The 26,154-nt window shown below is 47.0% G+C and overlaps 1 protein-coding gene across 2 annotated transcripts in view; it reads right to left on the reverse strand.

The window, feature by feature from the left end:
- Positions 1-7,485: 7,485 nt before the first annotated feature.
- Positions 7,486-26,154, reverse strand: part of Usp43 (ubiquitin specific peptidase 43) — a 68,696-nt gene continuing 50,027 nt past the window's right edge. For both annotated transcript variants that reach the window (XM_028869386.2, XM_028869385.2), the window contains exons 14-15: positions 23,465-23,629; positions 7,486-9,492 (exon numbers count right to left, since the gene is read on the reverse strand). In XM_028869386.2, the coding sequence (XP_028725219.1) occupies positions 8,414-9,492; positions 23,465-23,629 (1,244 nt within the window). In that variant the 3' untranslated portion in view covers positions 7,486-8,413. The remainder of the gene's footprint in view (positions 9,493-23,464; positions 23,630-26,154) is intronic.

Consider the following 26,154-nt stretch of genomic DNA (forward strand, 5'->3'; position numbering starts at 1 on the left):
TGCTACATAGAATTAAATTTCAGAAATCAAAGAATTTTAAAAAAGCTCTTCACAGTACTACCAAACTAAAACTTTTAAGGATGTTTGGCAAAAGATGTGTAAGGCATTCATACTAACAAATTAAAACAAGACAAAACCCCAGTGCTTAGATACCTAGATAAAAGGACCTGACTCATTGGAGAGATATACCAAGTCAATGGATTGGAAATCCACAGGTTGTTAAAATGTTTGAGTAGAAGAATTATGTCTAGTTTCTCTGTTGTCTTAAATATTTAATGGCATCTCAAGTAAAATCATAGGAAGATTTTTGATGTCCTTGTAGAAATCAGAAATAGATTCCTCTATTTTACATGAAAATGCAAAGATCCTCAAATGCCCAAAATAACTCTCGAAAGAATAAAACTGAAACTCAAACTACCTGACCTCAATACTTTTATAAAGTTAAATAATCAAGACAGTGGCATTAATTTAAAGATAGACAAGGAGATCACAGAGGAGGTATTAGTTATATCACTACATATAAAAAACTAACTCAAATGAATCACAGATATAAAATTTCTATAAGAAAACATAGTAGAGTCGGGTGTAGCAGCTCATGCTTTTAATCTCAGCACTTGGGAAGCAGAAGCAGGTAGGTCTCTGTGAGTGAGTTCGAGGCCAGCCTGGTCTACATAGTGAGTTCTAGGACAGCCAGAGCTACATAGTGAGACCCTGTCTCAAAAACACAAAACAAACAAAAGTAGAAAAATCACTGGACTAGGAAATTCTCTTAGATATGGTATGAAGAAGTATAACCTGTGGGCAGGAAATATTGATAAGTTGGACTTCTTCAGAAATAAATACCATTGAAAGATAATTCAAGGAAATGAAAGGCAAATTGCAGGCCAGGATGATATGTTTTAAAGACAGACACAGGTGTGTACCCACGTATGTGTACCTTTGAAGGACTTGTATCTAGTACATGTAAATAACCCTCAAAACTCAGGTTTGAGGGGGGAGGGGGAATGAATTCACAGATTTCTGCTGTGTCAATTTTCTGTTGCTGTAACAAATATCCCAGCAAAAAGTCAATTAAGGGAGAAAAGGGTTTATTTTAGCTCACAGTTACAGGTTACAGCCCACAACAGCAGGGAAGCCACAGTGACCGAAGCTTGAAGCAGCTGGTCACTTCTCAGTCAAGAGCAGAGAGTAATAGATATGCACATGCTTAGTCCTCAGCTAGATTTCTCTGTTCTTATGCAGTCCAGGATCCCAAAGCGGGGAATGGGGCTGCCCACTTTCAGGTTGGATCTTCCCATATCAGTTACAGCAGTCAAGACAATGACCCACAGACATGGACACAGACCAACCTCATCTAGACAATCCTCACTGAGACTCGATGACTCAAGGTTGTGTGAAGTGGGCAGAAACTAACCATCACATATAGGCTACCGGCCTGTGTCCTACCAGCTAAACTGGAAATCTTGGGTCTAAGGAAACTGTTTAGGAAAGAGTGAGATGTGGCCATGGAATTGGGGACTGAAAAGATACCAAAGAGCCGGGCGGTGATGGCACTTGCTTCTGACCCCAGCACTCAGGAGGCAGAGGCAGACGGATCACAGAGGACCAATCGCTGCCTGGTCTATAGAACAGGTTCCAGGACAGACAGGGCTACACAGAGAAACCCTGTCTTGCAAAATCCAAGAGAGAGAGAACAAAAGACAGTATTAAACTGGTAGTCTCCCTGGGCTCTTCTCAGTTCTCCCTCCATGCTTTCTTGTCTGATTTTGCCCTCTGGGAAGGGTTAATCATTTCCTCCATGCTTCATTTTACATTATTGTTTCCTTAGCCATTGAGGTCAGAACTCCATGCAGCCTTCAGAGAAAACAGGGCTGGGCAACAGGAGGAGACTCATGTTGAGGAATATCTAGAAAATTCCTTAAGACATTGGCATTTTTTTTTTTTTGAGTAGTCAGCCAAGAGGGATAAAATCTAACTTGTGATATGGCTCAACACATGATGTAGATGTATTTGCTAGTTCGAAGATTGGCCTGCTGTGGGTCTAAGAGCTTGCTGGTCTGGCTAACACAACCCAGTCCCAGAATTATTATTTCTGTAGTAAGAAAGAAATGGAACCACCCCTGGATTAAGAGCTACAGGCAGTCAATAGAGGCCGAGAGATGAAAATTTGCTTTCTCCAGGGATGAGCTCCCTAATAGGTTGGTTATCCAATCCCAAGTGATCACCCCTAAGCATATGTACATATAAGCATGTATGGACTTAGTATGTTGTGTATGTGTGTGTCTGTGTATGTAACAATAATAAATTTGTCATGAATCTGAGAGGTGTAGAGGGGAAACCCAAGGGAGACAAAGGAGTAGAAACGGTATAAATACAGTACTCAGGTATGACATTCTCAAAACTACACAAAATTTTAAATTCAAAGAAGAAAGACATGGGACTGAAAGACAGGAAGAAAAAGGAAAATGCTCAGAGACTTTAGCACTCAGGAAGGAAGGTGTGACTCCCACACTGCATCACACACTCCTTACCCTTTCGACTTCGCCATGATGCCTGGCACCAGTCACAAGCTCTATTAAATGCAGTTCAGGGCTGTACTCAAACAGAAACCCCGCCAGCCACAGAGGGCTGCTGTTCCAGTGAGGACCTGATCCCGGTGGTAACAGGGGAATCACCAAGGGGCCAGGCGATGACCATTGGAGGCCAGGTAACAGACACACAGTCTGTTCCCGCAGGTGGGGGCCGCACACAACGTGGAGCCCCAGCTGGTACTCCAGCAAGGAAGTCAGCAGGAAGCTGCTTCACTAGGAATATGACTTCAGATCCCCCAATATCTCCAGAGATGGGAAAGCAGAACCGACGTGGCATTCAGGAGTCCTAATGTTTTCTCCCCACTCCTCCTTGGGCTAGGCTGATGCTGAGTGTGGCTCCCCAGGCCTATCATCCCAGCGCCGGGGAGGTGGAGGCAGAAGGATCAGGAGTTCAATGTCATCTTCAACTACACAGTGAGTTTCTAGGCTGGCCTGGGGGTACATAAGAACCCACCTTAAAGCTGGTGGCACTCCCCTTTAATCCCAGTACTTGGCAGGGCAGAGACAGGTGGCTCTCGAGTTCTAGATCAGTCTAGTTTGCAGAGCAAGTTCCAAAATCCATCAGTCAGTCAGTACATAAGTAAGTAAATGACAAGCTGGCTAGGAATTATTGCATTCACCCACATCTTCTGCCTTAACTCTCCCCAGCCATTCCCATAAGAAACTCTGGGCCTTTTGCCTAGGCCGACACTCAAAGGAATTCATAGACCTACGAGGGAGGCTTTGTCAGCCAAGCGGCCCCAGTGGAAACTAGGTCTCTCCTGAGGGTATTTCAACATTCTGAGAGGTTGTTTAGTCTCAGCAAGGAGCACACTGACTTCCCTTGGCCCAATGTCAAGTAGCCCATATATTCAGACTATTAATACCTGAAGTTTGAAATTCCCTTGGTTACATCCACTACACTGTCTTTGCCCACTACAGCACAGGGTGATTAAAGGCAGCAACATGTGCACTTCATGTCCTATTACACATCGTCAGAGCCTCAAGCCGTAGCTACTATCTAGGGGAGCCTCGGATGTTTACAGTCGATTACGGTAAGTTCAGGCCAATGTCACTCAAGCTATCCCTCCAAAGAATCAAAGTGAACCAAAGCAAATTGCTTCTCTGGAAGAATCAAAGTCAAGACCACAAACACGGGGGGAAAAACCTGCCATGTGTCCTAATTCCTATCACGTCTGCCCTCAGTTCCCCAATTTGGTGCAAAAATGAGATTTAGAGAGTTTATCAAGGATTTAATCAAGTAGCAAGCCCAGTGACAAGTTTTTCTGATGTGGTTTTCTTGCTGGAATGAATACACAGAGTCCCTGGTCCCTGGGGTAGGCTCTTGATTATAACAAATGAAATGTTCTCCATTCTGATGAACAGGAAAGGCCAGAAGCAATTATGTTACCCGTGGCTGGGGTCTGGGCCGGATGTTTCCAGGTTCTTGGCTTCTTATTGAAAGGGTTGAAATAAAAGCTCACACATATTTGTGAGGATAGGAAGCAACTTAATTCGAAGTGAAGCTATAGCACAGATTAGGCAGGGATATACTACCAAGATTGACAGTGGGCCACAGAATCCTCAAGGGATCTCATTCCTGCTTGAGGCTTCCTTTTAAGGGGCTCAAGAGAAGGCAGAGTTTAGTTGCTAAGAAGCCCAGTGAGCGTGGCTCTGTTTCAACTGGTGAAATACATCCTGTTACCAGTTTCCTACCGTGCATGGCCCTTCCCATAGTGCACCTGATTTTACTCATATGCAGGCTTAGTATGCACAGATGTAAAGGTGGTAGGGATTCTCTCTAAATTTATGTGAGGACAGTTTTGCCTTGGTGTACACGTTCCCAAGACCAGTTCAGACTGGATCAGCCTTTCCATTCTTTCCTAATGCACTGGGAATATATCTGAGCAGAAACTAAGTTCGAGTGTTGTCAGAATAGGAGAAACTCGTTCCATTCTGCAGAGATGGGGGCACATGCAGCTCAATTAGGTGGGCGTCTGAGGTTGCCAAGTGCATTGCTCAAAGAGGATTGAATCGCTGAGTGGTGTGAGTGTGCGTGTGTGCGTGTGTGCATGTGTGTGTGTGTGTGTGTGTGTGTGTGTGTGTGTGTGTGTACATAATCCAAACCAAGTAGAGTCCCAGGTTACTAAACTACCCCTTACGCTTGCCAGCCCTAACTGGGTTGAAGTGACATGGTTAGTTCAGAGGGCAGTGTCACTATTTTCAGTGATTCAGAGAAAGAGCCTCAGAGCTGATTACCTGAGATCAGATCCTGGCTCTGATAAACCTACCAGTTGTGTGACCTCAGGAGAAGTAAACTCTTTGAGCCTTAGGGCCCTCATCTGTAAAGCAGAGCTAATAGAACCTACCTCAAAGGACTGTGAGGGTCAGCAGGACGGCTCAGTGGGTGAGGGTGCTTGCCACCAACCCCTGATGACCCGGGTTCAGTCCCTGGGACCCACATGGTGAAAGGAAAGAACTGACTCCCAAAAGTTGTCTCCCGACCTCCACATGTGCTCTGTTGTACACACACACACACACACACATACACACACACACACACACACACGATATAATTGAAGTTTTCTTTTAAAAAATTATGAGTTAAATGGGTTAATATAATGAAGTGCTTAAGGGACACCTTGCATTCAATGGCTGTAAATACTGACCTGTCATCTCACAGGGAAGTAAACACATCTTCGGGGAGCTTGACTAACTTACCATCCCTCAAGACATGGTTCTGGCTCAATACAGGTGACATCCTCTGAGGGGATGTAGCTAATACACTACTGTCATGGACCCCAGAACTGTCACTCTGAAACTCCTACTGTGTTCTCCATTGGGCCTCCCAGCTTCCTCCTCTGGCCATCAGGACTCTTGTTGTTTCTGGCACCATCTGTGTGACCTTCCAGCTCAGGACCTGAGAGCCCCTCCTTCCTCTAGTAGACAAGTAGAGGAAAAATGAGAATGACCTTTTACTGGGCAGTGGTGGCACACACCTTTAATCCCAGCACTTGGTAAGCAGAAGCCGTCGAATCTCTGTGAGTTCAAGGCCAGCCTGGTCTACAGCATGAGCTCCAGGATAGCTGGGACTACACAGAGAAACCCTGGTCTGGGGTGGGGTGAGCGAAAGACCTGAAACCTGAGGTCACCTTAGGAATGAGGCTGAGCTATCAGCGTCAGACCAGTGACCCTGCCTCAGACAGCAGGCTAGACCCAGGCAGAGTATCAGGGTTTCCATGGGAAGAGAAGGCCTCCGCACATGGAGCTAGCTCTGCCTCTGCCTAGGCTGTGTGGCTCAAAGAGTTTCCAACTTCTCTCTGACCCTGGTTTATAAATTCCCACGGGAGAGTCATGATTGGGAATAAGGTGCTCAGATGGTCCTCTCTGCCACCTCCTCCAGTGAAGCCTGAAATCTACAGCCTCAAGGCAGACACACAGCTGTGCTGGTTTGAATGAGAATGGCCCCAGAGGCTCATGTGTTTGAATGCTCGGTTCCCAGTTGGCAGAACTGTTTGGGAAGGATTAGGAGGTGTGACTTTGTTGAAGGAGAGCACAAGTACACATCTGCCCAGCTGTTGGGGGCGGCGGCGGGGGGGGGGGGGGATGTGGCCACAGACTCACCCTCTGATACTGTAAACAAGCTCCCAACACAGTGCTTTCTTTCCTAAGTTGTCTTGGTCCCGGTCTCTTTCTTCATAACAATAGACAACAGCCAAGGCTGATGCCTGGTCCCACTGTTCCAATCGGGGTAGAAATTGAAATCAGCCATTTCCTATATTCCATTTTTTACAAACTTTCTTACCAGCTTGATCTAGCAGCCCCAGGAAAGGGATTAGAGAGGGGCCTTAGTTATATTAAAAGACACCTACTAGGATCCAAGCATCACGGCCTCTTCCTAAACCCTGAAGTTATTTATAAGTCTAGTGTAGACGCCCCAGTGTGTGGTGCATCAGTGACCATTGCCAACACCAGGGACCCTCTCATAATCCCAGAGTCTGGATCATTAGGGGAGAGAGCTGGGTGCAGGCCTGAGTTCCAACATGATTTTAGAGAGTCAAGAGTGAGCTAGATGTAGAAAACATTTGTTCTAAGGGCCAACAGAGGAGAGTAAACCAGGTAGAGTAGGAAGACCCCTAAACTCCTATCACCTTGATTAAATGACCAACCACATCCACACTGCCCACACATGGCAATTTAAGACCTGAAGAAACATGGGCCGCTGTTATAATGTAAACACACAAGCCTGCTAGGGAACTTGTAGCCCTCGGGGGTCAGGTAGCTGGGTCTTCCAGCTTCTTGATTATGTTAGTTCTGTCTGGCAGCTGTTGCTTAGATGAAAGGCAAATTGTCTTTCTCGCTGGGGAAAAGAAGGGATCCCATTCTTTCTGATGAAAAAATAAATAAATAAAGCTGCAGAGACATGCAACAACCCACACTGTGGTCTGGGGGAGCCTGCATTCCTGGGGCGAGGAGTCATGAAGAAATATCCCCTGAGAAAGGGGAACAGCTCTGGAGAACGGTTACCCACCGATGAGCCGCTGTTGGCCCTAGGCCTGGGTCTAGGCTTCCCAGTGTCCTTGTAGGAAACTGTAGGGTATCCTAGAACAGGTCAGGAAGTCCAGGCAAACCACGACACACACAGGAACACAAGGTTCACCAGGCAGCTTCAGACTCACAGGTGCTGAGGAGTCTGAGCCCTCCAGAGAGGCAAAGAAGCCAGAGACCTCTCCTTCAGAAACAGGTTCAAAGCTACACAGGGTGGCTCACACCTACAATCCTGAGAGGGCTGAGGCAGGAGGATTGCCAAGAGTACAAGACCAGTATGGGCTAGAGAGTGGGACTGTCTCAAAAGCATACACAAATTTAAAACATTTTTAAACGAAGGAAAGAAAAGGAAGAATGGAGACACAAGTAATTTTAAGAGCTTTTTTTTTTTTTAATTTCAGGAAGAACACAGGCAACTAATTACTTTCTTACAGACAGCAACAAGCTGTGACTGCCGCAGGAATGAAGTGGGTCACTTCTCAACTTCAGTAATTCAGGCAGCCATCTACAGGTGTCGCAGACACAATTTTATTAAAAGTGTGCATCGATCTCATACTTACATTTCAAAAAAAAAAAAGTTCTTTTATTCTGGTATCAAAATAGTTATCTTTTTAAAATACCTTGAAAAGCTGTAATATACTTATCTTGCCATATATTAAATACTCTCCGAAAATATCAATCATTTCTCTCCCATCTCTCATAGGATCTTACCTTACCTCTGCTGCTACTCTCTTTATTTCTTATTCTTTTCGTTTCTTGGCATCTTTGACACTTATCCAAGATAGGTACGAAAAGGAAAAGATTTTCCTTACAAGCCCTTTATTTAAAAAAAAAAAAAGTAAAAGTAAAGGAAGGTGGGAAAGATGGGAAGGGAGGGAGAGGAGGGAATGGGGAAGGGAGGGAGGGAGGGAGACACATAAGTTAGGAACAAGCAAGCTGGTGAGCACATTTAACATGATACCACAGAGTCTTTTTAGTAGAGCTATGCAAGCCCCGGACTTACATACACCAAATACCAATTAGCCTTGTAGTAATAATTTGGGCTCAGCAGCACCATCTAGTGGCCAGGCTGTATCAAAACCCAACAATGGGAACCCAACCATTTTGACACAGGGTTATTGGGACACGAGGGGCTGGAAGTCCAGTTAAAGAGACCAAACTTTTTTGTTTGTTTGTTTCTTTTAGAGATCACAAGTCAACTGGATGCTAGAAAATCCACTCTGGACACAGGTTTCCTACAGAGTCTCAGGGCACAGCCCGGGAATGCCAGCTTCACACAATACTGAAATGTTCTGTCAGAAGCTGGACTCGGGCAAGGATTTCTTCCGACCTAAGGAAAGAGTGTGGTATTTCACCCTCTGCAGGGTGCCATAAGAATTCTGTTCCCCAGGAATGGTCCTTTGCGAGGTGCCAGCTGTACTGGTTCTTGGGGGCCTGCTGGCTTTGCGAGGGAGGTGAAGGGAGCTAGGCGCAGACCGGATGTCCCTCTCCACGTGGTTGCCCTGGCCCCTGGCTGGGCTCTCTTGAATCCTGAGGGCAGGGGATGAGCCTCGAGCCTGCTCGTTCCTGGCAGGGCTCAGCCTGTCACTCACCAGGGAAACTGGGGGTGCTGCTGGGGAGCTCTCAGCCCTGAGAGGCCTCTTGTGCTCTTTCTTCCAAAACACAGACTTCAGAAGAGTGAACGTCCCCAGTCCCCTGTCTTTATCAGGGGCCCTTTCCTCCACCGCAGTCCTAGCCTTCATCTTGGGTAAAGTACCTGGGCCACTGTCCTTAAAGTTTCTGAACAACCCAGTGGAGGGGGATGGTGGGCTACTCTGGCTTCCCACCTGACCGCTTCCCTTCCAGGTTGTCATCTTCTGGCCCTCAGGGCGGGCTGGTTTTTCATCCCCCACTGAGGGCATCACAGTGAGGGGCAGGTCGAACTTTTTGGGGAGCTTGATATCCTGACTTGCATTTCCTGCTCGTGTCCTGGCTGTGTTCAGACCGTCATCTAAGGAGCCCAGGGCTGGATGGTGGTTGGGGTGGCATGAGGAAAGGGGCACTCTGGCTGCTCCTTGTCCGATGGCTCGACCACTGTCGTCACTTGTAGCGGGAAGGGTGCCGTCCAACCTAGGCGAAGCTGACTTCTCGTCCCCACCAGCAGCGCGAGTCAACAGCGGCACAATGGACTGGCTGGTGGACCGGGGTCTTCGTCTGGACTCGAGGTATTCCACCAACTCAACAGACGCCCCAGGCCGTTTCTCCTTGTGTCCAAAGGACCATCTCAGGGGCATGGTCTTGAAGGGCCCTTGCCTGGATCGGGAAGCAGGAGGTGCCTTCATGCTGATACTTCGGCCACCAACACCCCGAACCAAAGGCCTAGACTCAACCCCTCCTGAAAGAGATACAAAGACCATGAATATGTGATAGGGGTGTGTTCAGTGCCAGCCATCATGCAATGATATGTCAAGTCCAGGGCGGGGCACAGCAACGAATAGTATGAGCCAGACACACAGAGGCCCTGCCCTCAAGGCCACCAGTGGTTTCATCCACTATTCCACCGAATCCACGTATACATTTAAAACCACAGGGAAAGCCACGGGCAATGAAGGCACAGTCTTCCTTGATATCCACAGAGGATTGCTGCCAGGATCCCAGCAGACAACAAACCGTGAAGATGCATAAACCTCCTCCATAAAATAGTGGAGCGTTTGCACATAAGCCACACATATCCTTCCGTAAACTAAATCTTCTCTAGATTATTTGTGATACAAGCACAAAACAAACGCTATGTCAGCAGCTGTCATTCTGTATCACTTAGGGAGTAATCACAAGAACAATACATCTGAGCATGTTTGGTATAGACTCCTTTCCCCCCTACCTGCAGCTGACTGATTAGCAGACAAGGAATCCTACATGCTGAGGGCTGACTATGTCCACATGCCTGCAGCCAGACCACTGAAGGGTTCACTCAAGTCAGCTGCCCTGAGATCTAACACCCGTATCACCCATACTTTAACTATGTCTATGGACAGAATGCTTAGCAAATGTCTCTCAAATTGAGTCAAAATTAAGTACCTGTACTTTAAAATGCAAGAATGTCACATATCCCACACTGGGCCCAAAAGAAAACAAAGAAACTATGGGCTTCATTTTATCAGAGTTGAATTTCGTGTCTTAGTATATTTTGCAATTATCTGTAAATAGCTGGGAAAGTGGTTTTAATTAAGTAGTTAGTCTTAAGTGTGAAATTTAGAATCTAACAAGCCATCATGATCCAACTTGCAAGCATACACTCACCAGTGTACACAAGCCTGCGTGCGTGCGTGCGCGCACACACACACACACACACACACACACACACACACACACACACTATGTATTATGCAAGCATGTGGAGACATACAAAGCAGGGTAGAGAAATGGATACCCAAAATGAAGAAACGTGGAGGGGCTTTCAGGTGTTACACCTGACTCATTTTCCTAATTCTTTTCTACAGCTCAGCCCTTCTAAAGGGAACATACATGATCGACACTCTGTGCCTTTCCTAAGACATATCATCATCACTGTACTGCCAGAACTGCTTGACGCCTGACTTGTACAGCCCACATGACTGCCCCTGTTCCACGTGGGCTGTGTGCTTGTTAGTCAATTCCAGATGCATGACACTGGTACCCACAACTGGCTGCTGACCATATGCTACTACTCATGGATTGTGAGTGTTATGGGTCGAAGGCTTACATCCCTCCTGGTTCATAAGTGGAAACTTTAATCTCCAATGCTGTGGGATGTTCTCTATGCTGTGAATGTATTGCTATGATTGATTGATAAATAAAACACTGATTGGCCAGTAGCCAGTAGCAGGAAGTATAGGCGGGACTAGCAGAGAGGACAATGGGGGGAGCAGGAAGGCGGAGTCAGGAGGAGACGCCGCCTACCGCTGCCACGAGGAGAAGCATGATGTAAGATACCAGTAAGCCACAAGCCACGTGGCAAGGTAAAGATTAATAGAAAATGGGTTAATTTAAGATGTAAGGACAGATAGCAAGAAGCCTGCCACGGCCATACAGTTTATAAGTAATTAAGTCACTGCGTGTTTACTTGGGGGACGCTAGTGGGAGAGATTTGTCCCAAATGCTGGCAGGCCGGGACACAGGAAAACTTCAGCTACACTCCAAGGTCATGGATCAAGACGTGAGGCTTTAGAACAGTGTCCTTATCGGAAGAGGTAAGAAAGCCCAGAGCTCTTTCTGACTCCGCATCATAGAAGAGCATTCCCATGACCCAACCTAGCAGGCCCCTGATCCCACCCTGCAGAGTCACGAGGAGTAATAAGGCCCCAGCCTATTTCTATGACAGCAGTCCCAAAGAGCTGGAACAGAGACCAACTCGAAAGATCATCAAGGACGTTTGCCACAAAACACCAGGTGGGGAGGTCCTGAGATTCTCAAGCACACAGGTGTGAGGTCAGGGAGAGCAAAGGTCACAGAGAATGCTGGGATAGGAATCTAAGAGCACAAGTACACATCTGCCCAGCAACTGAGGAAGTAGGCCCACGGGGGGAGAGGTAAAAATTGCTGGACCAGCCACACGCCGATATCAGAGGTTCCACGGGGATCTCAGCTGCTGGGGTTTTCACATGTCATTTTTTTATATCTTTTTCTTTAGAGAGTCTCTTTAGATTGGCCAGGAATAGACCCAATTCCACCCAAAATACTTTGTCGTTTCGGTTCGCATTGACCTTCTGCCTCCACCATTCAGTTCCCTGCACCCCGGGAAAGATGAAACACTGTTCTGGAGGCGAAGGTGTGTGTGAAGCTTTCTTGATCCGCATCCACAGCCTTTAGAAGGGCAGAGAGGGGACTTTTGCAACAGGAGGACAACGCTGTGGCTTTTCAACCTTCTCCAGGCGGAGTGGCCTGGAGCCCTGGCAGGTGGTGAGAAGACCTGGATACTGCTGTAAATAACCACTTTTCTCTTCTTCCTGGTGTGATAAGGGCCCTGGGCCAGGGCTACAGCAACCCACACTACAGACACCCAAAGGACCCCTTCGGTTCACCTCTTTTTGGGAAAAAAAAAAACACCCTTTATGCCCTTTCATCTATTTATTGTCCCATAACAGGGTCTGGGGGGGGCGGGGGCAGGGATGGAGAGCCTTAGATAAACTGAGAAATAAATGCCATAAGCAAAGAGAAAGTAGCAAGCACCCACGTGGCCACTAGCTCTTACCCAGTACCCAAGATCCTCCTCTGCATCCCACCCCTTATCCAGTACTAAAGCCCTTACTCTGGGAGATGGACCTTTTGGAAAACAGGGAGCTAGGAAGAAAGGTGAGATCCAGGGAGCCTGAGAACCACAAAGGACCTACAGCCATTTAAAAAAAAAAATTATTCATTTTAATTGTATGTGTGTTTGTCTCCACATACATGTGTACCATGTGTGTGCCTGGTGCTGTGGAGGTCAGAAAAGGGGGTCAGACCCCTGGAACTGGAGTTAGAGATAGATGTGAGTGACTATGTATGTGGGTGCAGGGAACTGAATGCAGGTCCTCCACAAGAAGAGCAAATGCTCTTAACCAGAGAGCCACCCCTTCAGCCCACAGGGCCACGCCTCCAGCCTAAGGCCTACAGTCTTCAGCGGCATCTTCCAGGAGGTTGGTTGTACACACCCTGAAGTAGACACAATGACACCCTGCAATAGACACAATGACCTTTTCTCGGGCCTACAGGAACCCTCTGTGGAATGGGTGGCATCTGTTCTGCTGATGGATACAGCCCCCAACCACAGGGCAGCTGCTCCGAGGGATGCCACCTCTGCTCCTGTCCATGGGGGACCACATTGATGATTCTCATGGCACTTCCATTCCTTGGCTAGTGACGTGATCTCCAAGCCGAGGTCACACCGTGCTTGGGCAGGGGTCTTAGGGTTCTTCTTCCCATCCTCAGCTCACCTTCAATGGGTCAAGACCTTTCAATCTCCCTAAGGGCTTCCACCACAGCATCTCATCATCCACCCATTAATTCATCCCCCAAATATTTAATAAAAGCCTGCTCTGCACCAAGGATTATTTTCCAGTGCTTGAGAAAAAATACAAATAAGAACCAGCTGTGGTGGGACACACCTTTTATCCCAGCACTCGGGAGACAGAGGCAGGAGGATCTCTGTGAGTCTGAGGCCAGCCAAGTTTCAGGCCACTCGGGGCTACACAGGGAGACCCTGTCTCAAAAACAACAACAAAAATACAAGTAAGAAGTGGCTATGTTCTCTAAGGTTTGTCAAAAAGCAAAAAACGTAAAATACGGTGTAATACAGTGGTAAAGGCTGCAGTGAATAAGGCGGGGTCAGGGAGAAAGAGGGTGGTGTGCGAGTGACAGCAATATCTGAGGGACCTGAGTGAAAGAGGTAAGAGAGGGAGGGAGTCACAAGAAGATCTGAGGACCCGGGCGGTGGTGGCGCACGCCTTTAATCCCAGCACTCAGGAGGCAGAGGCAGGCGGATCTCTGTGAGTTCAAGGCCAGGTTGGTCTCCAAATTGAGTTCCAGGAAAGGTGCAAAGCTACACAGAGAAACCCTGTCTCGAAAAACCAAAAAAAAAAAAAAAAAAAAAAAGATCTGAGGAAGATGAGCTCCAGACTGCAAGGGCAGCAGGGCAAAGGCCCTGGGGCAGGAGGGCCCTTGCTGACTCAGGCAAGCAACAGAGACGACCAGAGCTGGAACACAGGAGAAAAGGACATGTGCTATCTGCACCCAGGATGGTTTCTGAGCCCCATTCCTTACTTGGAGAGCTTTGTCTCTGACTTCAGTGTCCAAAACAACCTCAGTCGCTTCCTGTTCCTAGGTTGATTGTTCATTTTGCTTTTATGCCCCTTGATGGCCTGGCAACCACTTCTGTGTGGAATGCAACTGAGAACAAGCCTGACCCCAGACTTCCCTAGGTCCTTAGAAGCGTAGGCAGCAATATACAGGTAAGCCGGGCTACTCCTCTTCCTCCAAGACTGAGCCAGGTGGACAAAGCTGGGCAAGAGAAGGGCTGGGTGTCACACCTTCAACCCTTGGGAGCCATATCACCGTCCCTTTGCTCACCCCAAGAATCATTCCAATCTAGAGAGGAAAGAGCAGAGCCTTGTAGTCAGAAACAGAAGAAGGAACAACAGGGTCCGACTGGGTATGGTGACTTAGACCTATAATCCCATCCATCCATCCCTCAGGAAGCTGAGAGATGATAAATTCCTGGCCAACCTAGGCTCCATAGTGAGAGCCTGCCCCAAAGTAGAAATGACAACAAAGAGGGACCAGTAACAGAGTATGAAAAACAACAACAAAGCAAACCAAACCTAGGAGAGCAGCTCCTAAGGAGACAGAGAAGAGCAACCAACGACCTTGAGGGAGGGACAAAGGCATCGAGTCTGAAACATGTGACGCGCAGGAAAGAAAGTCCAATGGATGAATTGAAGGCTTGTAGGGTCTCTGTCGAGATTCACATGAGTGAGGAGAAAGAAAACAAGAAAGGATTCTCTCTCACCCCAGCAGGGTCTAACCTGAAGCCTACACCGCTCCCAGGATAGATATGAATATGGCCCAGCACATTCGTGGGTGAAAATGTCACGAAGTTTAAAGATTGGACACTTCTGCACACAGACCCGACTGGCAGAGACGCAAGCCACAAGGGGAAAGGTAGGGGAGTGAGGAGATGGAGCCAGGAGACCCAACAAACGACCAAAGGAATCTGAAGGCAAGAGACAATGTCCCAAAGAAAGGTTTGAGTGTGTAGAAGGAAAGGCACCTGACATCTGGGTGGGGCCCAACACTCAGGCATGTGCTAGAATTTCTGAACTCCAAGGTCAAAGAGAGAATCTTAAAAACTTCCAGCCAGAAAGAACAAGAGATACTCACGTGGCAAAGAACAGCTTGGGTTTCTCACCTGCCGCCCAGGGGCAAGGAGAGCGTGGGAAATCAGCTACAGATGCCGAAAGCCAAAGATTGCAATTGCAGAGCCCCAGGCCCGCCAGGCTGCCACCCACTGGGGCGAAAGGAAATATTTCTGGCTGAGCAAGGATTTAGAGCTGGCATGCCTGCAGGGCTCTACAAACACTGACAGAGCAGAGATCTCAGGGCAGAGGGCAAGGAAGACAAACACAGAACCACAGCTCATCTCAGCCCCTGCATTCCGTGAACTGCGTCCGTCCTCCAGAGGGACGGCCAGGCAGTTCCAGAAGGTCATCTCAAGTCGGGGTGCATGGGACAGGAATTCTAACAGTATTCTGAGAGTATCGACCCGAAGTCAGGGAGGAGTGCACTTCCCCCAACAGAGCAGAGGCATCTGGAGAAGGGGTTCCAAAGCTCTCGCTGTGGGAGGAATGCCATGGGGGGAGGGGCAGCGGAAGTACAACTCTGGTTACTGGAGTAAAGAGAGAAGGCAATGACCGAACAGAGCGCCTGGCAGGAAACAGCTGGTTCCTTATAGCCGTATAATAGCAGGGAAATGTGATTGATGGCAAACAATGAGAAAGTAGACGGTAACGAGGTCAGAAGGAAAGCAGGGTTTGCAAATTAATTAGAAAAGGGAGCCAACGGCAAACAAGTCAACCAAGAGGAGGGAACAGGAGAGGAAGAAAACCAGCAAGGAACATGTATTACAGGCACTGGTTCACTCCCTCCCAGTATTGCATTCTCCTAACGAAACCGGAATAGGGCCATGGATGGGGCTCAGCAGCACAGTGTGTCCTAGCATGCATGAGGTCCTGGCTTTTTACCTCCTAGCACAACAGTGAAAACAACAACAAAAAAAGTGACTCTTTCTTTTTGACCTTAAAAGGGGCAGGGGGTCTGGAGACAAAAGCCTGGTAATTAAGCCTGCTCGAGCAGAGGACCAGGGTTGGATCCCCAGCAGCCACATGGCGGCTAACCATTATCCAGTCCCAGGGGATGTAACGCCCTCTTCTGGTACCTAGGTGTAATGTATGCATGGACACACACAAAAAAACAGTAATACATAATTAAAATAAATAAACCTTTTTAAAACAGCAATTTATTTACCAGAATCCACCCAAAACGAACTAAAAAAAGAAAGCAAAAAGAGAAGGGCAAGTGTGGACAAAGAGACAAAATTATCAATGTGGAGTCCAAGGTTAAAACCAGAGAGCAATAAAGAACAATTACAACGATAAAAAGTGCAGTTTATAATGGATCACCTTCACGGTCAGAGGTGAGTTTAAAGCCAGGCCCAATGGCTTATACAGGTAAACCCAGCCCTCGGGAGACAGTGGCAGGAGGATCAGAAATTCAGAGCTATCCTTGGCTGAGTAGTGAGTTCAAGACCAGCCTGGGTTATAATACTTTCAAAAAACAAAAACAAAACAACAATAACAAAAAGAGATGCATTTAAAGACACAGGAGGGGGGCGGGGGGACTGAATAAAGCAGCCAATCGCCTAATATCATAGATGATACGAAGTGCTCAAGCCCTCAAAAAGACTGCATCTAATTTATATATACATGGAACACTTATTAAATAACAAAACAGTCTTTACCACAAAAGAAGATAACTTTTGAAAAGCACATTCTTGGACCACAATTTATTAAATTAGAAACAAAGAATAAAAAGGCCACCAGACAGTCCTGAATACTTGAAACTCCCTGACACCACCAAAAAGGAAATGTACACTGAAATAAAATATTATCCAGGAAGATCTGGAAAGGAAGAAGACATACTAAAACCTCTGACGCCCAAGAAAAGCCACCGAGGACATTTCTCAGTAGGAGGCCTGTCCTGACAAGCTGGAGATACCCAAGCCCCAGGACCCTTTATTCACAGGGGTCTCTGGGAAGAATTTCTTGGGCTTTTTTTTTTTTTCCATAGTCACATCTTTCGGTAATTGATAAATTAATTGTAAAATTAAGGTGTTTTTATATTCCTTCAGCTGAACAGCACCTTCTTCTCATATTTGCCCCAGTTCTGTTGGTTATAAACCCCACAAAACTCTTGTTTTAATCAGGGTTACTACTACGATGATGAAACACCACGACCAAAAGCAAGTTGAGGAGGAAAGGTTGATATGCCTTACACTTCCACATCCATAGGTCAACAGTGCAGGAAGTCAGGGCAGGAATTCAAACAGGGCAGAAATCTGGAGGCAGGAGTGGATGCAGAGGCCATGGAGGGGTGCTGCTTACTGGCTTGCTCCTCATAGCTTGCTCAGCCTGCTTTCTTAAAGCACCTGGAACCCCCAGCCCAGGGGTGGCCCCACCCACCATGGGCTGAGCCCTCCCCCCAGCAATCAATAATTAAGAAAATGCCATACAGGCTTGTCTGCCTGCAGCCTGATCTTCTGGAGGCATTTCCTCAACCGAGGCTCCCTCTTTTATGATGGCTTTAGCTTGTGTCAAGTTGACATCAAACTAGCCAGCACACTGACCCAGTCCTTTCAATGTACAGTGTCATCCCAACTCCCCACAGCCAGTGCTCCTGGCAGGATGGCATTCCTGGGCAATCTGTGTTTCTCTGCAGAGAGCTGCTGACACGTAAGCTCTGTGGGGAAAGAAAAAGGATGCAGAGTCGTTCCTCAGAGCCCATGGGGGATCGGCTCCTGCAGATGCTCAGTTCCTCGGATGCTCAAATCTCTTATGGAAATGTAGTATTTGTGTGTAACTGACACACACTCCACTGTGTGTCTTATACTCTGTACAATTCCATGATTGTTTACTGAACAGGACCATTCCTGGGCATTGAAGGACACTTGGCATCCCTGCCCCCCATTAGGACTCACTCACCCCTATTTATTTTGAAAGATTAAAAAGTCTCTCTTGTATATGAGAGAGGACTAAATCCCTTATGGAAACCTCTCTGCTAATGTTTGCTCCTGCTCAGATTTGACGATAAGACTAGATTTCGCAACTATCTCAGAGCTTCTAGAACAGGTTTCAAAACTCCATCTCTATTTTATCCAAACTACGAGATATGGTGATATTTTATTTGTACTGAAATGTGATTTTGTTTGTATGTTAATAAATAAAGTTGCCTGGGGGTCAGAGCTAACAGCAAGCCATAGCAGAAGCCGGGCGGCCGGGCGGTGGTGGCGCACACCTTTAATCCCAATCACATGACAGTCAGATCTCTGTGTGTTCAAGAATACAGCCAACATGGAGACACAAGCCTTTAATCTCAATACCAACCATAGAGACCTGGAGGTCTGTATAGGCAGGCAGTGACGAGGAGGTCATGTGGTTGGGTTTACAACCAATGAGAAGGCAGAACAGAAAGTCAATAAAAAGACAGACACACAGGAAGTAGGTCTCTTTCTGAGGGGAAGGATGGCAGCAGCAGGAAGCGTAAGAAGGCGGTTTTAAGTCTCAGCTCTCAGCTACTGCTCTGACCTCTTGGGCTTTTAATTCTGTATTTGGCTCTGTGTTTCTTATTTAATAAGACTGTTATATCTACAACGAGAGGGAAAGCTCCCTTAGAAAGCAAGGCTCTTCCAACAGCCGAGCAGAAGAAATCTGAATGTGAAGTTGTTGGCAGCCACGTGCCTTGGAGGACAGTGGAGGAGCCTGTGCTGTCTGTCTCTAAGCATCTCCAGGGCTGTGTCTGACACTTCTCTGAAGACCCCATTGAAAAGCTGGGTCATTCTTTGGAGCTGCCTCCTCACAGAAGGGTGTCCAAAACATTTCCCCTTGGGCGAGTGGCAGACCAGGGTGCCATGCCTTTCGACAGAGCTGGGATGAATCAATGACTTACCACAGGCAGTACTGACAGAAATGAGCAGGCTGGAAGGGCCTCTCTCTTGTTTATAGGCACTCTCCCAAATGTGGGAGGACAATGTAAGAGAAAAACAAATACCTATCCAGTGAAAGCAAGACAGAACCCATTGCGTTCAATTCAATCCCAAGGGAATGAACTCCAAGGACTTGGACAAGTTCATAATACACACATACACTCCTGCAGCATTCCATCTGATGGTGAAATGGTGGAGACCCCAAATGCCAAATGCCAGGGAGTAAACTAATGAGCTGACTCATGAACTATAAACCAGGAGGCAGCTTGAAAACTTTACCCTCATACAGGTCCACTCACTAACATCTGTTGCAACTCTGGGATGTGCCAGGAACTGTGCTAGGTTCTCAGATAAAACAGTGACTAAAGTACATGGAAAGAAGCAGCTGGCGAGTGAACACATATACCATGGCCCTGCAATTCCACCCCTCAGTATGGACTCAACGGAAACACGGGCATACGTACAGCAGAAGACATGAGTTCAAATCTCACAGCAGCACAGGTTGGTATCCCCTATCCAGAGTGGCTGGGACCAGAAGTGTGGAAGGTTTCAAATCTCTTCAGATGTTGGAATAGGTAGAATGAGGTGGTTTTCCAGAGCTAGGACCCATTTCTAAACACAAAACTCCTTTTTATGTCTCATGCATACCTTATGCGTGAGAGTAAAGGGAATTTTTATGTAATATTCCTAATAATTTGTACACAAGACAAGATTTCATAGTATAAAATTCTCTACTGGTGGTGACATCATATTGGTAAGAAATTTTATATTTTGAAGCATTTGGGATTTCCAGATTAAGCGCACTCAGCATTGATAATAACTCCAAACTGGAGACAACGCCTAAATCTAGCCACACTAGAATAAAATGTGATCTATCCTTCCAATGTGGGAAATACTGGTGAGGGAGATGGTGCCATCTGCCAAGGAGCAGACGCCATCCAGAGATAACCCAACGTGTGGGCTCCACAGAGAAACGGCACAGATTTACAAAGAATCCACCACTATCTCAAGAACTGAAAAATCTGTAGTAATTCAAGACATTTCCTTTGACAAGCGGGCCAGATTTCTCTGGGGCTGACTTCTGTCCTAGGCTCTGCAGCAACTTCTACTCCACAGTGAATCTACAGAAGGCAGAAGCTGGTCCCTCCACCTTACCCTGCACACTCTTCCCTAACCCCCGCCTTTGCTTTTGATCTTTCTCTCACACACACAAGCTGACTTCTGTACAGAGAACTCAGAATCTCTGAGCTGATTTTATTTACAAGTAAAATAAATAAAAGAAAAAAAAACCACTGCTATGTATAACAGATGCACCTCACATGAACAGGGGTAAACAAAATAAGCCAAATAAAAAGCCCACGTGCCATATGGCTTCACAGGTAAAATTCATCTTTGTAAACACGTACTTTTAAATATAAACCAGACTGACGACAGACCTGTTCCAAACTCTCCAATAGCGAGCGGCTCACTGTGCCTGGAATAAAGTCCCACAGGTGTGTCAAGCTGGCCCCTGTCCATATTGTACTGAACATAGTAAAACTAACCTGGCAATAGTAAAACTAACCTGGCATAGGTCCTGTGAGAGTGGGAAGTAATGAGTGAGACAGGTATGAGGAAGTAGGATTCCAGACCCAGCCAGCCTACCTTCCTACCTTCCTTTCTACCTGCCTACCGGCCTTGATGCTGGGGATTAAACCCAGGGCCCTGTGCATGGTGAGGCAAGAGCTCTGCCACTGAGCCACACCTCCAACACAGAGCTCTCTCTTTCTTAATCTAGCCCCTGAATATGTTCACTTTATGATAATTCATCAGGGGTACACATGGGACTAGGGCACACATTTATCAGTAGTACATTAGTACAGTAAAAATATCTGCATGTTTGCTCTAGTATGGACTCATAATGTATGTGCTTATATATGATAAAGTACATCACACATATACAGCTTGATACCACAATCACAAATGCTAGCTTAATGTTTCCATATCTGTGATATTTGTGTTTATAAAACATTTCCATTAAGATTTTACATTTAGAGCTGGGCGGTGGTGGCGCACACCTTTAATCCCAGCACTTGGGAGGCAGAGGCAGGCGGATCTCTGTGAGTTCGAGGCCAGCCTGGGCTACCAAGTGAGTTCCAGGAAAGGCGCAAAGCTACATAGAGAAACCCTGTCTCCAAAAAAAAAAAAAAAAAGATTTTACATTTAAAAACCAAATTAGAAACTAAAGGAACTGTGAAAATTTTATTTATTTGTTTGTTTGTTTTGAGGCAGGGTTTCTCAATGTAGCCTTGAGTGTTCTGAAACTCACTATGTAGACCAGGCTGGCCTTGAGCTCACAGAGATCCACTTGCCTCTGTCTCCCTAGTGCTGGGATTAAAGATGTGAGCCACCACACCCAGCTGAAAATTTAAATATTTGACCACTTTTCTTTGCTGAAGGAGACACACCTACACAGATCACACACACACACACACACACACACACACACACACACACACACAGACACAGACACCTGCACACTGAGTTCTTGTTTTAGGATTTGTTTCTATAACCATCCTGTCCACCACTTTCCTCGGTTTCTCCCTGAGAGAGGTCACCTGAACGTGAGCATGCTCTGTTAGCTCTCTCTTCCAGCAAAGGAAAACAGAAACTGCCCTGAGCCCAGCTTCCTGTGCAGCTACCAGCCTCTCACCACACTGCAAGATGACCTGAGCACACACCATCACTTCCCGCACCTCAGCTGGCCTTCCATTTCCTCCCACCCACAGCAGGGGCCCCTGGGGAGTCTCTGGTGGCCCTCCAGCCTGACTGGTGCTCAGCCTCCCTCAGTCCTAAACACAGCTGGCCCTTTCCTTCTGAAAGATGCTTTCCAGCACCTGGGAATGGCTCTTGCCTGGCTTGCTCCCGCTGGCCCTGGCTGCTCTTTCTCAGTTCTCTCCTCACCTTCACTCAAGCCCTACATATGATAGCTGCCAGGCTTGGTCTTCGCTCTTTCCTGTCTTCATAACTTCTGTGGAGAGCTCAGCCAGCCTGAGGATTTCACTTCCATCTCTGTGCTGGTGGCTCTCCAGTCTCCATCTCTAGTCCTGTTACAACTGCCTCGCAGGAGTCCCCAAACAACCTGCCCTGAATTATGTGGCTCCTTTCAAAACTGACCCTGCTCCTACCCAATGCTCTCCCATCCTACGAACTGTACAATGATCCCCCTTGTTAGTTATACCTTAAACCAGGGCCAAGGCATCTTGGATCGTTTCCTTCTTTTATACGCTGCATCCAACACCAGCAAAGTCTGTTAGTTCTCTCTACAATCTGACCATCTGGTCCTCATCACATCTGTCCAGACCTTACAGCCATAGACACATTCCTAACGGACCTTCCACCTGACCACATGCCCACCCCTGGGGATGGATTCTTCATGCAGTAGGTGGGGTAGACTTGAAATATAAAGCAGGGGCTGGAGAGACGGCACAGTGGTTGAGAGCAGTGGTTGCGCTTCTAGAGGACCTGGGTGGTACCTACCTAGGTGACTCACAACTGTTTGTGACTTTAGTCCCGGGGTGGGGTGGGGGGTCCAACACCCTCTTCTAGTCTGAGGGCACTGCACACATGTGGTGCGCAGACAAACATGAAGGCGAAAACTCACACGTATAAAAATACAGGTTACAAAAAGTGAACATGCAAACCCTATTGATCACCGTCCCACTCCACATTTGCCCTCACTATCCACTTGAGGTCAGGTCCAAATGGCATTTCAGAGGCTGTCCCATCCGCTTCCCATCACCCTCCTCCTCACTCACTCTGTTCTACGGGTGTGGCTTCTTCTGATCCTCACACCATGCCACGCTCATCTTTCATAGCATCGGAGATGAACATATTCCCAGCCTTCTGCACAGCATGAGTCCCCTGTCCCTGCTCAGGACTCTACTCAGTGTCACGTCCCCTGCTGTACCCTCTCTGTACCTCCCTCCGTCCCCAGTCTCTGCTATCTCCTTCCCTGACATTTTGCCTCTTTGCCTCTGTCCTGCTTTAAACCTCCTCGCTGCCTTAGTTTACCATCTGCCCCATGCCGTAGTAAGCTCTGTGGGAACAGAAAAGGGATGCAGTCGTTCCTCGGAGCCCGTGGGGGATCAGCTCCTGCAGATGCTCAGCTCCTGCAGATGCTCAAATCCCTCGTAGAAAATGTTGTCATGTTTGTATGTAACTGACACACACCCTCCTGTGTATTTTATACTCCTGTATGCTTTAAGTCACCACTCAACTGCCTAGAATACCTGATGCAGTGTAAATGTTGGTATTGTTAAGGGATGATGAGAAAAAAGTCTGCACGTGCTTAGTACAGGTATTAATTTTTTTTCTATTTTCCATCAATGATTGATTGACTCTACTGATGTCCAACTTGTGGGTCAAAAGGTCCCACTGTGTCTGTGGGTGGAGGGTCATGGATGGGCAGAGAAGAGGCAGGGGAGTGTCAGGAAGACCCCAAGAGATGACACACCTCTTGTCAGGACCGGCTCTTTCTGTTCATGTCTACAAGGCGCCAACACTTTCATAATGAAGAAGTGTAGGAAAAGAAAAGGCAGTCAATCTAAGCACATACCCTTGTCCTGGTGGCAGACACCGTTGGTGAAGACAGGAGAGTCAGGTACCCGGGCCACGGAGGGGCAGGGGGCAGAGCTCCAGGACAGCAGGCTTCCCCTCGTACTGTTGTTGTGGCTCCCAAGCCTCATGAGCCAATGATCAGACAAGGAGGAGCTGGTGGAGCCTGCAGAAGACGCAAAGGAGAGAGCTGGACCTGGCACATCCCCAAGGAGCCTGCAGGTAGGGGCAGAGAGTTTTTCCACTCCCGGTTCCAGGCCAGCCCTAAGATTCCCAAAATGACTCCTGTCCCTCAGCCCTGGACTAAAAGAACCAGAAGGGGAACTACAGAAACAAAAGTAGTCGGGCAGTGGTGGCACACACCTTTAATTCCAGCCCTTGGGGGCAGAGGCAAGTGGATCTCTGTGAGTTCAAGGCCAGCTTGGTCTGCAAAGTGAGTTCCAGAATAGCCAAGGCAGTTACACAGAGAAACACTGTCTTGAGAAAAAAAAAAAAAAAAAAAGTGGCTGGCCAGAGAAGCCTGCAAATGGGATATCCTCAGAACCATGGTGTTTAGGTGAGACTTCCTGCAATGGGACATCCTTGGAACTATGATGCTTAGCAGCCTGCAATGAGACATCCTTGGAACCATGGTATTTAGTGAGCACAGGAAAGATGATTCCTTGGTGCATTCAAATGTTCCCTATGAAATTACTTGCTGCCAACTCTGACTTCCTAAATGTGATTATTTTTCCAGAGCCAGATATATAGGATTTTAGTAGTCACAGAAAAAATATTGTCAGAGTGATAACATTTATCCTCAGGACCTATAGCACCGGATCCTATAGGACAACATATAGTGAACATACCCCAAGTTCAAGAGGGCATTAAGAATATCTTCCATCTAGCCTTCTCTAATCAGTTTATTATTATTAAACTGCATATTACTTGGGGGTCTTATTGTATAGCTCAGGATGGCCCCAAACTCATGATTCTCCTGTCTCAGCTTGCCCTGTGATGAGATCATAGGCATGTGTCACCATGCCTGGATCTAAGTGTTTTATTCTTCTTTCAATATCTGCCTTTTATAAATGGAAGGCAGGGGCTGGAGAGATGGCTCAGAGGTTAAGAGCACTAACTGCTCTTCCAGAGGTCCTGAGTTCAATTCCCAGCAACCACATTGTGGCTCACAACCATCTGTAATGAGATCTGGTGCCCTCTTCTGGCCTACAGTCATACATGCTGTATACATAAGTAAATATTAAAAAAAAATAAAAATAAAAATAAATAAATAAATAAATGGAAGGCAGGCTTGTGTCAGCTTTGATTTGAACCTGAAGGACTCTTTATTTTCTCTGGCTATTTTCTAAAAATGACTAGAAAAAAGATGTGGTTAGCATGCATGTGTGCATGCGTGCAAGCGTGTGTGTGTGTGTGTGTGTGTGTGTGTGTGTGTGTGTGTGTAGAAGGGAGGGAAGAAAAAAGGGAGAGAAAAGAGGAAGGGAAGAAGGGAGGGAGGAGTGAAGGAAAAGTATGAGAACGTATTTTGTGAATGTGGTCCTTGTGTGTGTGTGTGTGTGTGTGTGTGTGTGTGTGTGTGTGTGTGTGTGTGGTGTATACACAAAAGTACATTCAGGTGTAAGTGTCTACAAACTCACAGAAGCCAGGGGAAGCCATTGGGTACCCTGACCCATCACTCTCCTCCAGGGAAAGCCATTGGGTAACCCTGATCCATCACTCTCCTCAAAGGGAAGCCATTGGGTACCTTGACCCATCACTCTCCTCCAGAGGAAGCCATTGGGTATCCTTGTGGAATATCCCTATACACTGTGTGAATATAAGTTGCTGTGATTGGCTTAATAAAGAATTTGACTGGCCAATACCTGAACAGAATAAGGTTAGATGGGAGAGCCAAACTCAGAATGCTGGGAAGGAGAAGGGCAGAGTCAGATGAGAGGCCATCCAGATGCAGAGGAAGCAAGATGTTTAAAATGGCCACATGACAAAGCACAGATAAGAAATGATGGTTAACATAAATGTAAGAGTTAGCTAATAACAAGCCTGAGCTTGTTATTATTGGCTGAGCATTTATAATTAATAGTAAGCCTCTGCTGGATATTTGAAAACTGGCAGGTGAGAAAGAAAAGTCCACCTAAAAATGGTGCCCAATGTCCAGGGTCATGTACATCCACATAATGCCTGAGAAAGCTTTAAAAAAAGGTTCTAAATACACATAAACAGAGTCAGACATAGCTTCCTAGCCTCATGTCTCATGCCAGTTGCTCTGCAGGGATGCACCTTCCCAGCCACTGCCTGCAGGCTTGAGCCACCAGGGCAGTACAGGGATGGACCTCCCAGCCACTGCCTGCAGGCTTGAGCCACCAGGGCAGTACAGTGATGCATCTCCCAGCTTCTGCCTGCAGGCTTGAGCTGCCAGCGAGGTACAGGGATGCATCTCCCAGCTTCTGCCTGCAGGCTTGAGCTGCCAGCGAGGTGCAGGGATGCATCTCCCAGCCACTGCCTGAGGGCTTGAGCTGCCAGTGCAAGTGCTGCCAGAGTAGCCTCGCCAGCATGCCTTGAACTAAGCCACATGGCAGGTTTAAGTTTTGTTCATGCCGAAAGAAAAGATTATAGATACGCAGTAAAGAGAGATCCAGAGAGGAAAAAAACCTCTAAACGGGTTACAGTGTGCTTAAAAATATGCAGAGACTT

The sequence above is a fragment of the Peromyscus leucopus genome, chromosome 8b (genome assembly GCF_004664715.2).
Source record: "Peromyscus leucopus breed LL Stock chromosome 8b, UCI_PerLeu_2.1, whole genome shotgun sequence".
Classification (NCBI taxonomy): domain Eukaryota; kingdom Metazoa; phylum Chordata; class Mammalia; order Rodentia; family Cricetidae; genus Peromyscus; species Peromyscus leucopus.